The sequence below is a fragment of the Hipposideros armiger genome, unplaced genomic scaffold, assembly GCF_001890085.2.
Source record: "Hipposideros armiger isolate ML-2016 unplaced genomic scaffold, ASM189008v1 scaffold_246, whole genome shotgun sequence".
Classification (NCBI taxonomy): domain Eukaryota; kingdom Metazoa; phylum Chordata; class Mammalia; order Chiroptera; family Hipposideridae; genus Hipposideros; species Hipposideros armiger.
In genome coordinates, this window is record NW_017731596.1 from 682729 (window position 1) to 699432 (window position 16704).

At 35.6% G+C, this 16704-nt stretch overlaps 1 protein-coding gene across 1 annotated transcript in view; it reads left to right on the forward strand.

Annotated features, from left to right (window-relative positions):
• Window positions 1–16704, forward strand: part of BRWD1 (bromodomain and WD repeat domain containing 1) — a 97826-nt gene that overhangs the window by 4948 nt on the left and 76174 nt on the right. The window contains exons 2-12 of the mRNA XM_019655761.1: window positions 1929–2079; window positions 4134–4232; window positions 4579–4739; window positions 5830–6051; window positions 7803–7903; window positions 8996–9066; window positions 10640–10740; window positions 11495–11535; window positions 12358–12456; window positions 15205–15355; window positions 15593–15727. Of these exons, the coding sequence (XP_019511306.1) occupies window positions 1992–2079; window positions 4134–4232; window positions 4579–4739; window positions 5830–6051; window positions 7803–7903; window positions 8996–9066; window positions 10640–10740; window positions 11495–11535; window positions 12358–12456; window positions 15205–15355; window positions 15593–15727 (1269 nt within the window). The 5' untranslated portion in view covers window positions 1929–1991. The remainder of the gene's footprint in view (window positions 1–1928; window positions 2080–4133; window positions 4233–4578; window positions 4740–5829; window positions 6052–7802; window positions 7904–8995; window positions 9067–10639; window positions 10741–11494; window positions 11536–12357; window positions 12457–15204; window positions 15356–15592; window positions 15728–16704) is intronic.

Below are 16704 nucleotides of genomic sequence, written 5' to 3' on the forward strand. Positions count from 1 at the left end.
TGGATGTATGCCTTCATTTTTTTGGGTGACATCTTTCTCCTTTGAACCTTTGTCAAAAATCAGTCGTCCTAGGAGTAGAATATGAGCTGTGATCGAACAATACGGTGAATGTTTAAATAAAAAAAACTTAAGTAAAAGACACATTGTCATTAATCCCTCTCGCTTCAAACACACTTACCCATTGTTTGAAGCGATTCCAGAAGTCCTCTCTTGTGAGTTGTCTTTAGTTGCGCTGGCGTGGCCGCCTTGATTTCCTGAATGATTTTGACTGGGGAAGAGCCAGAAGTCACACGGTACCAGATTTTGTGGATAAGGTGGATGAAGACACCCGTAGTGTTTTTGATAGGAATTACCATATCAGAAGCGATGTGTGACATGGAGCGTAGTCATGATGGAGGATGATTTATGGCACACTTTAAAACACACCTCAACTGTAAGTTCACACCCGACTGACTGCGTCAAACAAGTTGAAACGTGTCATACACTGTTACTAAGTAAGGTTCGACATGCCACTTGCATTGAAGACCCCTGCCTTTCTGTAGGATGACACTCGGCGGCAGCGTTCACTCTGTTTTGATCACAACAGAAAGGCTCCGTGTCACACATCACTTCTGGTACAGCAATTTCTGTCAAAACCATGATGGTGTGTCCTCATCCACCTTATTCACTGGATTTGACACCATGTGACTTCTGGCTCCTTGACAAAGTCAAAATGACCACGAAAGGTAAACATTTTGAATTGAGTCAGGACATCAAGGCAGCCATGACAATGCAACTAAAGGCACTCATGAAAAAGGACTTCAGAACTGCCCAGAAAGTAGCAAGAAAGATGGGATAAGTGTGTTTGAAGTGAGGGGGATTAATGACAATGTGTCTTTTACTGTAATACTTTTTTTATTTAAAATTCACCATATTTTTTTTATCATACTTCATAGCTTGATAATATTGAAGGTGTGTATATGTTACTATTAAAGGAACTGCCCAACTTTTCCAAAGTGGTTGTACTGTTTTTACGCCCACCAGCAGTTTCTCCACATTCTTACCAAACTTGGTCTGGTCAGTCTCTTTAATTTTAGCCATTTTTTAGTAGGTGTATAGTGATAACTCATGTTTTTAATTTGTATTTGATCAGTAATCAGTGATGTTGAGCATCTTTTTATGTGTTTATTTCCCATCTGCATATCTTTGTTCAAATGTTGGCCCATTTTTAAAAATAAGTTTTTTTGTTTGTTTTTATTGAGTTTTACAAGTGCTTATCAGATAAATGCTTTGTGAATTCTTTCAGTCTGGTCATCTTTTCATTCTCTTAACAGTGCCTTTTGAAAAAAAACAGAAGTTGTATTTTTGATGAAGTTCAATTTATTAATTAGCTCTTTCATGGATTGTGCTTTTGGTGTCATTCTAGAAATATTTGCCTAATCGGAGGTCATAAAGATTTTCTCCAGTGTTTTATTATAAGTTTTATAGTTTTAGATTATATGCTTAAATAATCTGTCGAGATAATTTTTGTTTATGGTGTGATGTACAGATCAAAGCTACTTATTTTTTGGCAAGTGGGTATCTAGTTATTTCAGTACATTTGTTGAAAAGATTATTTTTTCTCCTTTGAACCTTTGTGAAAATCAGTCCTCCTTATATATAACAGTCCTGAAGAATTGTTAGTTCTCAACTTTGTTTATTTTCAAAGATACCTTGGCATTTTAAGGCCATTTTCAGTTGCATGTGAGTAGATTGAAATGGTCAATTTCTACCAAAAAGCCTGCTGGGATTTTGATTGGGATGGTTTTGAATCTATACATTGATTTGCTGTTTATTTAAATCTTCTTTCATTTCTCTCAGCATTTTCATATGGTTTGTCACACTTAATCCCTGTCTATTTTGATACTATTATAAACATATGTTGTTTTTAAAATTTCCCTTCCAATCAGGTTTTGTCCAATAAGCATGTGGCTCCTGATCATCTGTTGCAAATCTGCCAGCGCATCGGCCCCATGCTGGATAAAGAAATCCCACCCAGTATTTCAAGAGTCACTTCTTTACTTGGTGCAGGAAGGCAGTCTTTGCTACGTACAGCAAAAGGTACCTTAATTTGAAGACGTGTTCTGCTTTGTATTACTAGCTTAATAATTATCATAATTGTGAAGTAATGTAAGCATTGTGGAAGAAAGGTGATGTGTAACTATAAACCATGCTGTGGACTATAAATTCTCTGCATTTAGCGTAGTCTTTGAATTTTATTACATAAGTGTTTAATGGGTACTGCATTTAAAAAAAATGATAAAGGTAGAGATGTTAAGCTAAAAAGCTTGAATTTATTCTGAGATGTGTTTGAGGTTTTATCAATGTGAGTTCTTAATTTTCCATTTTGTAGCTCACTCATTGAATGTAACTGTATGTGTATAATAAACTCTTTAAATGCTAGAAATATTTCATTTGATATTTAGATTCTTGAAAGCCCTTTGTTATAAGGGGAAGTGATTTTCTAAATTTGGTAGCAGTTTGAAAACAAGCACCCAAAATGTACAATTGCATGGTTCTTTTTTCACCAATTTAATTTTTTTTGCTAAGTTATGTGGTAGCAAACTTGGAATTGCTGTTAGCTTGGTATAAATCACTTAGACTAAGTATATGTATGTGATATGATCTATGTATACAACGTGGCTTAACTGCTAACGGGCAAGAATGTTGGCTCTTTTGATCCTGAGCATACATCAAGTTTTCACCCCCGTGATTATTTTTAAGATCTGTTGCTGATGTGATGCTGCCTCTTAGATGTACCACCAGTATAAAGTTTTACTGAGAAAGAACCCTCCCTCTTGGTTCCATGCCAGACTGGTTTGTCAGCTTTAGTTGTTTCTTAGTGCTCTATGGCCATGACACACTGTGGCTTGAATCAGGAAACTGTTCATATTCTTCTTTCTTCTGTGTCCCTATTCACCTTGTAATTATTCTGTTTTAGGTTGTTACATAGTAGTTGCCTGGGTAGCCTGTTTTCCTCTGTTTTCTTTACTTGTGTCAAACTCAATGTCGTTTTGTGATGAGCACTGCTTTAGAACTGGCAGACCTTAGAAGAGACTTCAGCAAGCTGTCCTAGGGTAGGGACCATATTTCTCTGTTTGTTTTGTACTAGTGCCATGGGAGGATGCCTGGTAACTGCTCTTTGACCATGATAGTGGTAATGAATCCGTTCATGTAAAACATAATATGCCTGTTAGTTTGGGGCACCCGAGGCTCAGTAGAGGTTTAGTATGATACTTTCCTTCCCTTCCTCTTTCAGTTGTGAAGACGCTAATTTCTAGCACAGCATAATCTGTGTTCTGCTGCTCTTAAGGGGGCAGACATTTTTCTTAGTATCTTTGCTGGTACGTCAAAGAGGGATGGGACTTTAGGATTAGTGTTCAGACTGACAGATCCTATATATGTGCTCTTGTGTAAAGGATTATCTATGACCCTTAACAAGAGGAAAGCCATTTAATTTTGTCAGTACTTCCTAAGGAGATTGAAGTCTTGGTAATATTGGCCAAAATTAATTTAAAAACGCAATAACATTTAAATAGTTAATTAAGTCAAGGATTTTTTCATATAAATCAATGAAATTAAAATTTTCCTTACAAAAATTTCTATTTTTGGAAAGTTGGATTAGTTGTGATTAAGATTTTTTTATCATTAATATTGGACGGTATAATTCCGCATTGAAAAATAAAATCTTATTTGGCATCGAATGGGACTTGGAGTTAAAAGACCTAGTTTTGTGGTCCATGTTGACTAATCATTTGCAGTGGATCTCTTTAAAGGTCCTGGAACCTTTGAGCCTCAGTTACCTCACTTGTACATTGGCAATTAATACCTACCTCACAGGGTTGTTGTGGGGATTCAATGAGATAATGTATGTGGAAAGCACTTTGTAAATTGTAAAGTGCTACACAATGTTAGTTGTCGTTGTTGTATCTGAGATGTCTTAAATTTTTTTTCCTTCAGAAATAGTCTAATAAACCTTTAGGGCTTTCCTGTTAAAGTATATTAGTTGGTAAAACTTTAATAAACAGTTTATTAAAATATACGTAAGTATTCTATAAAATCTTTCTTGGGGTTAACTTTCAAGATTTTATGTGTATCTAAAATTCATTTTAAAGACTGCAGGCACACAGTTTGGAAGGGCTCTGCCTTTGCTGCTCTTCATAGAGGAAGACCCCCCGAAATGCCGGTGAACTATGGTTCCCCACCAAATCTTGGTAAGTGAGGTTGGCCTTGCAGATGATGCCTGAAACCATTCTTAGTGTCTTGAGCAACTTTGTATCTGCTGTATTAAAATTCAGAAGGAAATACTGGTAGTAGTGTTGTTTCAGTAGTAACAAGTATCAATTTTCAAATTCATTTTCCTAAAATAACTAAAAGTAATAATTAATGAAAAACAAGTTTATTATAATGAGAAGTCTATAGCAGTGATTACAGTAGAACAGAACTGGGAAGAAACTTGTGTTCTTAGGATTTCTTGAACATAGATTTTATTTTGGAGTTTTTCTTAGCTTTTTACATATTGGCTCCCCCTTAACCATTTTCGTTGTTTTTATTTCCTAGTGGAGATACATCGAGGAAAACAACTCACAGGGTGTTCCACTTTTAGCACAGCATTTCCAGGAACTATGTATCAGCATATAAAAATGCACAGAAGGATTCTTGGACATCTGTCCGCTGTTTACTGTGTAGCATTTGATAGGACGGGACATAGAATCTTTACAGTGAGTTCACATTTTAAACTCAATTTGTTATCACCTGGGAACACTTTAGTGTTCATCTGAATCTTCTGGGAAATCTTATAAAACAGGTCGATTCTGTTTCCCATTCTCAGGGATTTTGACATGGGGGGGGGTCGTCTGGTGTGGGGCCCATAAATTTGCAATTTAGTATCCCAGGTGATTCATATGCAGATCGTTAGACCTTGTGTGGTGTTTGCAAGGCATTGATTTACAGCAGTGGTTCTTGGGCATGATCATCAAGGTTGCTTAAAAATCTGTGTGCCTACCACTTCTCCAGCCTGTTCTAGGCCTGCTGAGTTAGGTTCATTTCTACTATGTGTGTTAACCAAAATCCACGCCCCACCCCAGAATATCCAGATCTCTCACAGTCACATTGGTTACTCACTGATCCAGGGAAATGGATTGATTACTTGAACATTGAAATGTTATTTTATAATTATTATGCAACTATATGTAAATATTTGTAATTTATTTTACTTTTTTAATGTTTTAAAGGAAAGTTAGGATGGGCAAGAAGTTTAAATTTTATTTCTCAGTTGTGAAATTCAGAGTAGATAGTCAAATATTTGTGGAATGGATGGATGCTGGCTGGTACTATAAATTTGTGACTGTGCTGTCTGGTTATTTAAAATGAGGGTGCTGGTTCCATTATGTTTTAGTTGTTTTGGGGATTGCTACCTACTTTTGTTTCTCAGCCCGTGAAATATAGATCTGTCCTAACACTGATCAAATTATCTTGATTTTTAACTAGTGTTCATTGAAATAGATGAGCCGTGAAATTTTAGTTGAACTTATTACTTAGCAGAGAATTTTGGGAAGATAGTATTTGTAATGTGGTCTGATCCGTAGAAATGAAAACTTGACAGTATCTTTATGTAGACACTTTTTGATTTGGAGAAAAAAACGGTTGTTATCCTATAAGTGTTCTCACCATGAATCAATCTACAGAGTATTTTAAAGTTGAAAAGAGAGGAATTATAGACACTTAATCTGAGTGACATGTAATAGTATTCTTTTAAGTGATGTAAAAGACTTTTGTATTAACATTTATTTTTGGTGTATTTTTTCTTAGGGTTCAGATGATTGTTTGGTGAAGATTTGGTCAACACACAATGGCCGCCTACTGTCCACATTAAGAGGTCATTCTGCAGAAATTTCAGATATGGCAGTTAACTATGAGAATACAATGATTGCTGCAGGGAGCTGTGATAAAATAATTAGAGTGTGGTGCTTGAGAACTTGTGCCCCAGTTGCTGTGCTCCAGGGACACACGGGGTCAATTACATCTTTACAGGTAAACTAGCTTTACTGTCCACATTTGTCTATTAATCTTTTCCTTTAAAACTTTCTCTTTGGAGATGAGAAATAGTAAGGTGTTTAGTAATTGTATAATCTATTTTAAAGTTAGTAATCAAGGAAAAATATAATCATACTTCCATGAATCTTGGAAGGGTGATGTAATAGCATGTGATGCAGTTAGAGCTTTGCATGAAGGCTTAATGGATGACTTACTGCTTCCTTTAGGGTTATGGTTGAACTGAATGAGTCAGTTGCAAACTGGTGATAGATGATTTTCCTCCTTTAAAACTTGTGGATTTTGATAAGCTAATTAAATTTACTGAAGTATATTTAAACTCAGTTTCTGGAACAGCTATTTAGGTTTAAATAGTCACTTTCAACATTTAAATCTTTCATTTTGTATACTTGAAGAGAAGGAGCTTGGAAGAAGCTGCTTTGAAGAAGTCATAGGTTCACATCCTACACCCTTACAAAGTATATAAAACCTTGGGAAAAATCGTAAAACATAATAAACTACTCATATGAAAAAACCATAAAACATGAACAACTCTCTGACATGTTGCAATGACAAATATGTAAATCATTGAAAAAAACCAAAACAATTTTTCCTAACTCTTTTCTGCTAACGGCAGTACTGGTCTTCCTTTGCTAATAAGTTCCTTTGTCTTGAATGTCTCATGAATCAGCAAGTTTTCATCATGGCTGTCCTCCCCATTCTGGGGGAAGGAAAGGTTAAGGTTCTCAGATTAATTGGATTGATTGTATTGATTCTTGGCTCTGTATCTTATCTGTTTTCTTTCAATCAATACTGTATATTGCTGTCAGACAAATCTTCAGTGTTTCACTTGAGAACTTGAGTTACCTCTTAATTTACTGTTAGTGGGCCAGATTCTCTACCCACCTAACCCATTTCCCCACCCACCACCTCCAGAACAAACACTGCAGTCCTGTCACATGCCACGCTTCCTGTCACGCACGTACTTCTTTTGTTTATATTATTTCTTTGCCTAGTGTGTTTTTCTTGTTTTCTTTTTATTTTCCTCTCCATGGTTTTTCAGCCTTCTTGGATGTCTCTGGACTGAATTGACCTTCCTTTCTCTAACTTGTTTGTGTAGCATAATTGGTACTTTATTAATACAAATGTTAGTCATATTCTGAAGTTACAATATAATTGTATTATAATACTTTCATGGTTTTGTTTGTTAAATGTTTCAATTGTGATTCACTTGGAATTTATCCTGGTGGACAATGTGAAGGATAGATCCAGCTCCCCACCCCTCCTTGTTGCTGACAGTTGTCACTTTACCAGTTACTCAGTGATTGGTTCCTCAGCTGATTGGAGATGGCACCTTTATCTTAAGTCGTGTATTAGGATCCATTTTGGAGTTAATAGTATTTCCATTGGTCGTTCTGTCAGTGTACCTACTGTGCCTCATAGTTTTGATTATTGAGGCTTGGTGATAATGCTTTCATATTGAGAGGGCTAGATCTTTATTTTCTCTTCGTAAAGGTTTTTCTGCCTATTCTTGTTTGTTTGGAAAGTAACCTTTTATTAAGATCACCTTACATTTTAAAACTAGAGATAGACTTTCTTATAGCTCACAATTTTTCAGTACTTGAGTATCACCTATATTTTGGATTTCTTGTGTTTTAGAGAGTCAGTTGAAGTTATCACTGAAAAACTGTTTAAACTACGACTTCAGTAGAAGCTCAGGAAATTGAGTTGTGTATGTTATTGCTTTTTAGTTTAGCCCAATGGCCAAAGGCTCTCAAAGATACATGGTCTCTACTGGTGCTGATGGGACAGTTTGTTTTTGGCAGTGGGATTTAGAATCCCTGAAATTCAGGTAAGTGACTAATTGTGTTAAATTGTCTTCTTTAATGTTGTTATGATTTAATCCGATGAAGTCTGACTTTAAAGAGAAATTATGGATTGTGGTCGCCTTTTTACTTTTGAACTTGGTTTTTATTATATACAGCATATGTGCCCATGTTGAATACTTACAGTTTACAATTACTATTTAGATAGTTGAATATGTAAAGGGAGCATAGCTATTCTGGGCACATCAGTAGACACATTTTTGTGAAAAAAAGGCAGTATGTATGTGAAAATGTTAGGAATGGAGAATTAGATACATCACGAGAAATTTAGGCAGGATCATTTACGAATCAGATGCATGCTGGATTATAGAGCTGTGTTCAGTATGGAACCTGCTAGGCGTATGTGACTGTTGAGCACGTCAGATGTGGCTAGTGCAATCAAAGAGCTGAGTTAATTTCAATTTAAAAACTGATACATGGTTCAGTTTTTATAAAACTTGTAAGCATAATTCAAACAACTTGAGTATGTGAATTTAGTTTTTCCGCTGTAAGTTTTATGATGCTGAATATTTGATGAAAATGTTCAGATTGAGTGTCCAGTACACACTGAAAGATTTCAAAGATTTAATATGAAAGAATCTAAATTCTTTATTAAAATTTTCATTAAAATTTTATTAATGTGGTATTTTGGGTTTATTGGGTTAAATGAAATAAAACTAATTTTGTCTCTTTTTTACTTTTAATGTGGCTACTGAAAAGTTTAAAGTTGCAACATGTGGCGTGCATTCCATTTTTGTTGGCCAGTGCAGTTTATACCTGGTGGTTTCATACCCTGCTCTGCAGTCTTGCTGATGGGCCTCACTTAGACTCAGAGTCTTAGTCACCTCAGTTACAAAAGGGGGTTTACTAGGCCTGCTGTTTCTGTGTCGCAGGGTCTGCATCACGGGGGTTAGAGTCTTCTGAATTCACCCAGCTACACCAGCATGGGTGGAAATACTTGGGACTCTAGGGGGCACTATAGAAATAAGATTATAATGTTTACATATGCTAGATTAAAGCCAATATTTTAAACTACGTTAATGTGTAAAACTAACATTTTAAAACATCTTCTTTTAAAGTCCACGTCCCTTGAAGTTCACTGAAAAGCCTAGACCCGGCGTTCAAATGCTGTGTTCTTCTTTCAGTGTTGGTAAGGTAACTTTAGTACTTTTTTCTTAGTTTTATTTTAGCATTTATTGAATGACCACATTATTGCTAAGAGCCTTTAAAAGATAGATGGTAAATGACTTATGTTCATTTCACTAGGTTTAATCTGTGATGTTCATTTAATTAGCCTTTTTATTGTCTTTTACTCCTCCATTCTGCCTTTCTCTAATTTCTAATATTAATCAGTCAATGATACAAGAGATAGCTGGCAAAAATGAGGCTTAAGATGCCTGCATGAGTGATTCCTGTGCCATGTGCCTTGGGTATGTGATATACTAAAATTTTGATTCCCTTTTAATAGGCTAAACTGTATATTTTTGGTAGTTTTAAATATCCTCATTTTCTTTTCTTGTACACTGAACTTGTGTGCTAAACTTTCTTTTTAGGAGAACGCAAAGACTTTTTCCCTATAACAGCCTGAAACTTCATGTGAACTTTATATTCTGTAGCTGGGTTTAGGTATATGTAAAGTTGTCTAGAAAGCAGAGCCCCTTTTGTCAATTCTTTTTAGAGCGGCAGCACTTAAGGTCATTGCCTCAACTAAAAAAGCAGAGGGAGACACTGAACATTTCCATATAGAATTAACTTTTGAAAATTAAAACCCCATCTGATTTTTTTTTTCTAATATTACCAGAGAATTCTTTGACACCAGCTGGGTGTCCTACAGTTCAGCTCAGTTCTGATACTGCCTACCTAGTGAGATGCCATAGGGTAAGGTCTCTCTACGTGATTCCCCCACCCCCCCTGCTGCCGCCCCATCCCAAATTCAGACCAGGCTGTCACCTGTGCTTCTGACTCACTGGCTATTTAGTATTGGGAGTTCCCACAAACTGCTCCTTGGCTTCGATTAGTTTGCTAGAGCAGCTTACAGAACTCAAAACATTTTACGTACAATGTTTCTGGCTTATTATAAAGATATAATTTAGGAACAGCCAGATGGAAGAGATGCATAGGATAAAGCATGGGGGAGGGGTGCTCTGAGTATGCCACTCTCCCCTAATCTTCATGTGTTTACCAACCCACAGCTCTCTGAATCCCGTCCTTTGGGCTTTTATTATGAAGCCGTCCTTACATACGCATGATTGATTGATGAAATCGTTAGCCATGGCAGTTGATTCGCCTTCCTAACCTTTTTCTCTCCCCAGAGGTTTGACTGAAAGTTTCAATCCCACATGGCTGTTCCCCTGGCAGTCATTCCCCAACCCCTATCTTTAGAAGTTTTGTAAAAGTCGCCTTGTGCACATAAACTCTAGTGTGGTTGAAATGGGTTTGTTAAGAATATCAAGCCACCTTTATCGCTCTTATCACTTAGGAAATTCCAAAGGTTTTCGGAGCTCTGTGCTATAAAGGGGACGAAGAGCAAATATATGTCTTATAAACCCAGCATCACACTGGATTATATTAATTTTAAAATGTCTTTATATAGTGAATTAGAAAATAGATCTATTGAGATAAACTTTTGGAATAAGAGATCTTGCTTAATTTAATATAGAAATTTGGTTTGTTGAGCTATTTGTTACAAATTGGATTTTTAAACCTTAACATTTTTATTTCAGGTGGTATGTTTTTAGCCACAGGCAGTACAGATCATGTAATCAGAATGTATTTTTTGGGTTTTGAAGCACCTGAAAAAATCGCAGAACTTGAAAGTCACACTGTAAGTATTCATGTTTTAAAATTCTGTAGATTAATTTAAAAAATATTCCTGTTCGTTTATAGTCAGATATTGCTAACAGGACAAATTGCATTTAATGGTGAATATATTGACAGCTCAGATAGCACCTTGGCAGTGCTTATATTTTGCAGTGGTTATTTCAGCTTTTAGTCCAAAATCTTGATTATGACAGTTGATTTGGGCTGGTTTGGTTCAAGTGGGCCTATTCATCTTAACCATTAACCAAGCTCTTGAAATCCGAATGCTATTTTACTAATGTGTAGAAAGATATAGTGATGCATAGCAAGATATATAACTCGGTATTCTGGAGTACTGGTCAGTCGTCAGTCATCTTTCTCCTAAGTGAAGTTTTGTGAGGTCATTTGATAAACACAGATTCGAATCACTTTAAAAGGAAAATATTTTTTGCATCTAAATAATCAGACATATATTCAGCCTTGTTTTCAGCTGCTTAAACCTTTATATTTTGATCATTTTGTACACATTTCAGTTTTTATACAGATGTTTTCCTGCATGGTCTGTTTTGAGACAAGAGCTACGTCTTGGTCTTGTTAGATGCACAGTTAGATTCTTTGCACTTAAATGTACATGTTTGAATGACGGAGCTAGGCACCAGTCCAAATCTCTTGCTTTAAACCAAATGTGCTTTTTAGCTCTACAACTGCGGGGTTGTTTTTGTGTGCTTGTTTATAAATGATGTAGATGATGACTTTGGTGTTTATTTTTCCTGCTTCAGGATAAAGTTGATAGCATCCAGTTTTGTAACAACGGTGACCGGTAAGTGTGTTTGTATTTATGCGTGTATTTTTAGGCATATATACTGTGCTTCACCTTAACGTAGCTAATCTGTCACTTTGTATATTACAGGTACTTATAGTAAATATATTAATTGAACAAAAAGTGTCTGGAGCAGGGGGGAAACATATGAAATATGTTTTTAGAATGGTAGTTTCTGCTGTCTCCTGTGACCAAATGTAGTTCTTTAGCTCACATTTGCTAAATTTTTGATTTACAGAAAAATTAGGTGTAAGGATAGTGAAATTCCGTATGTATGAGTAGTTAAGAAGAAATCTTTTCTGATTAACTACTGTGATGTATCCAGAGATAAAATGATCACTTAATCCTTTTTTGTGGTCCCCAGTGACTTTAAGGTGCCTTTACTAAATTGCAGTTTTTAACACAGTAATTCATTTGGTTAAAAGAATGATTATTTTTACACAGTGGACAGCATGAATTAATTTGAGTTTAGAATTAAGATGCTTATAATGGAGCTTTTGCTCTGAACTAATTTTCTCATGTCTTGAATTCTTCCTGTTTTTTCCCCTCTCCAGGTATTATTATTGTCTTCTCAAAACTCAATCTATCTGACAAGCTATTGATTGAGTTTGCAATGTGCTTTACTTCATAGGGCCAGGCAAATCATAGCAAACCAGATTTTTCCCATTCAAATATACCCTAAAGGTCTGTCTTTTGAATTAATACCTATAGATTTACCTGCAGTCAAGATAGCTACATGAAAATTTTCTTTTGCTTGTGATTTTAACTGTAGTTGTTGGTGACATGTATGTGAGTGTAAGATCTTTTTCTGAATATTTTAAGGTTTTTAAGTGGTAGCAGAGATGGAACAGCACGGATTTGGAGGTTTGAGCAGTTAGAATGGAGAAGCATTTTATTGGATATGGCTACCAGAATCTCAGGGTGAGTTGAGATGGTTTATTGTAAGTAGTACATCTTAAGTACTTGCTATCCCTCTACCTGATTGGTTGATTTCTTCTGTTCAGGGGATTGAACAGTATGATCAAAGTTGAGTGGCTACCTCCTGCATAACTGAAAAATACATACTTAAGTCTCCTATATCCAAAAGAACTTATCCTTAACATTTTGTAGGAAAGAAAAACATATTTGTTCTACTGTTGCTACATAGCATTGGCTTCTCTTAGGTGTTGCATTTAAAACCACCTATAATTTAAAGAAATAAAAGTAACTCAGGTATGTCAAGTGTGGAAATTTTACTTTTCTGTATATAGGATTTCTGGAATTTTTAAAATGTCACTTGTGGCTTTGAAGGTAAGTTTGTCCGGTCCCTTCCCCCAGCACTCCGAAGTTTCAAACATTTTTTTGAGAATATTTGAGGTAAGTTTAGCACTTCCCAAGATAAATGCTACGAATTTGAAATACATTGCTTTTTTGGTTTGTATATTAGGAGGTAGTACAGGTGGTAGAAAGAATACATGTTTTGGAATCAGACTTTTGCTCAAATACCACTTACACTGTTTATAGCTATGTATTTTTGAGAACATCATTTAACATTAATCTGTTTCATCATCTGGGAAATGAGACAACCTGCCGTTATTGTTGGGAATTTTAAATGATACGAAAGTTTCTAGCATACTGCCTGGTCTAGAGTAGGTATATTAATGTTCTTTTGTCCAGTGCAAATATTACTTCAGTTACACTGTAATAGAAATCTAAAGTTAGAAATTTTAGTTTGGAGTTATTTCCAAAGTTTTTACTTTTTTGTATCAGTTTTTCTGAGAAATGTTATACATTTGGTCTTGGAAATTCTGAATGTATGCTTAATTTTTAATAATTGTAGGAGAAATTAACTCATAGTCTCTGCTGTGGCTCAGAGTTCTATTGGATTTCAAAATATATTTGATGTTAATATTTTTGTGGGAGAGAATGGAAAGAATATATACTAGAAATCTGATAATCTTTGTTCACAAACAGATCTTTAGCATAATTTAAAAACGTTACTCCTGGATATTCAAAAGCATCTTAGTGTGAAAGTGGATACAGTTACTCCTTGATTAATTGAAATAATGAAGAGGAATGGGAGTGAAGAAAATTTGAAATCATATCCACCTATGAACAATTGTTTTATTAGGAAAATAGGAACATCAGTGAAAACACTTCTTTAAAGATTTTTTTGGGAAATTGGGGGAGGGGAACAGCGTTGGGTAATCGGTGAAGGGGAACGGACAAGCCGCTGCCCCCTTGTTCTTCCTAGTTGTGGAGGACGTCGCTTCACTGGCCCATGTTGCTATTATCATTGTGCTCTTCCTGGGTGAGGCAGTCGCTCGCCGGCCAATGGACGGCCGCTCACGGTGGCTCACAAAAGCTCATGCCCACTGTCAGCCAGCCCCGCTGCAGCCTACGCCGTTGCCGGTGACTCACGGCAGCCCAGCTCCAGGTTGAGCTGTTGTTCACCATTGTAGCTGTAGAGGGTGCAGCGTCACTGGCCCTCATGTGGGAACTGAACCGGGGCCCTGCTGCTCAGAGGTGTCCCAAGCCAGTTCCTAACCAACGAGCTGCTCGGCTGGCCCTGGAATAAAAGTTTTAAAGATGAGACTGAAAACTGCTTAGTTTTCTTGCTGCCATACTATGCATGGAGAGAACTTTTCCTGTAGTTCCCTTCATGTTGGGAATATTCTCATTGAAAGTTTTACCTCTTTCAAATCTTGAAAAAGAGTTTTCTGTGTGTAAGAATTGATGGATATTTTAGTGTTCTAATCTTGGCTGATCAACTTGATGAACTGTAACATGCCTGTTAGTAAATTCAAGGTTACAACAGGGAATACCTTTCAGTTTAAAGGGGAGCATGGAATCTTCTTAGCTTTCATTACATTTCACATCTTATGTTACACTTTTCCCCTGACTAATCTAGTTAGAATTATTCTCGTGTTTCATTGTGCTTACCTAGCTGTGTGTTCCATAGCTGTGACATGACACTTATTCCATATTCTTATAGCTGTTTTCTTTAATTAAAATGTGTTTATTATATGATTGTAATTTCTTAGAATGTGTTATATGATTTCAGAAGCAGCTAGGCCTTTTCCCACTCTCCCACCTGTTACTACCGAGTGCTATATTTCACAGAGAAACCTTGCATATCACTTTCATAAATGCTGCAGTGCATTAGAGACATGTGTGTCCAAGACCATTCTTGCCAAGTGACCCATGGGACAGTGTGTGGGGAAATATAAAGAGATGAGTACAGTCTCATCTACAGTTCGGCAAATTGAGTGTGTGTGTGTCAGGCACTTTTCTAGACATTGGGGGTATAGAGATGAATTTTCTTTTTTCTGTCTTCCTAAATCTTGTGATTTCTAGAGGGAGAAAGAGTTGAAAGTATTAATCATTGGGCCTGGGTTCAGGAGAAGGGAATAATAGAAAAGCGGTAGAGTGAAAAAGCTTTGCTCTTATGAGCAGCAGTGTTGTCCTAAAATCTGCCTTTATTCAGTCTCTGAACTGCTTGTAAATTATCCCCTCCCCCTTTGGGTTTTTTATTAATCTGTTAACAGATAATCTGTTATGGGTCAGATATGATGAATATGTTAGAGAGTTGATAACGTATGCATAGGAAATGGATTATTTATTTTTGTATACTTACATTGCATAGTCTACCATCCAAATGAATTTACCCATTGTGTATTTTTCTCTAAGGGATTTATCTTCCGAAGAGGAAAGGTTTATGAAACCCAAAGTAACAATGATAGCTTGGAATCAGAATGATAGCATTGTTGTGACAGCCGTGAATGATCACGTACTCAAAGTGTGGAATTCTTATACTGGACAACTGCTTCATAACTTATTGGTAGGTAGTTCTTAGACAATATGACAAATCAAGATATTTTTGAACTACGATTTTATTTTTGAAGCTGTAGAATTAATACAATTAAACATGTTTCTTTAATTTATATTATCAAATAAATAGAAATTTAATGTAAAAATTACTGTCACTGATACATTTTTAAAAGCCCTTATGTGAGGTTTTAATTTTAAACTTATAACTTGCAAACCCTCATTAACTATATGATTTTGTTGAATAAAGGGACATGCTGATGAAGTATTTGTTTTGGAGACACATCCCTTTGATTCCAGAATTATGTTATCTGCAGGACATGATGGCAGCATATTTATATGGGATATTACAAAAGGCACCAAGATGAAACATTATTTTAATATGGTAAGCGAAATCAGGGGTATCTTCTTGCATGCTTGCTTTTGTTTCAAGTACTTGGATTATAAAGTTTAGCCAGAAACAAATCTGCATGTTTTGGCAGTTTATATTTCTAGAAATCAGGTTACTTAGAGACTAATAAATGTCTGACAGCCACACACACATATGTACATGAAATTCTCTGTATAACTGATCACACGAGGGAAAGACTTTCAAAAATTACCTATTTAGCTTTGTGTGGATGTGTGAATGTGTCCCTGTCTGTTTACATTGGCAAAATTATGGTAATTATACAGAGCTGTTTCACTACTTAAATTTATTAAAATACTCGATAATAAAAATATAAAAAATAATATTTAGTAAAATCATCTAGGAAATCAAACATCATTGGGTTTTCCCAGCCTTTTTTCTTTTTGCTCATGTCTAGTCTAAAACCAAATGAGGATTCTGTTGCATATTTTTAGAATTTGTCATACATAAGCACAGTACACTTACCCAAATCAGTAAATCTAAATTGATAAAATGGTATAGTCTAATTTAAATTTATATTCAAGTTTTGTCAGTTGTCCTAATAATGTCTGTAGTTATATTTTGCCCCTTGGACCAGGATCTAATTAATCATTCATTGTATTATTAAGTGGTTATGTAGTTCTAGATTTCTTTAATTTTCAGTAATCTTTCCATTTTTTTTCTGTTTCTTGCCTTTTTGATGAGTACAGGCAAGTAATGTTACAGAATATTTGTTTTTTGTGCTGTTTCTTGATGATTTGATTCTGTTACACATTTTTTGATGGAATAAAACATAAATGATGTGTCCTCCATGCATTATATTAGGAGGCAGGTATGGTATTTATTTGTCTTACTATTTGTGGTGATAATTTAAATATTTGGTTAAGGTGGAATCTGCCAGATTTCCCCAATATCAAATAGTTGTTTTTCCTCTTTGTAATTATTAAGCTCATTTTATCAGGTGCTGTTTGAGA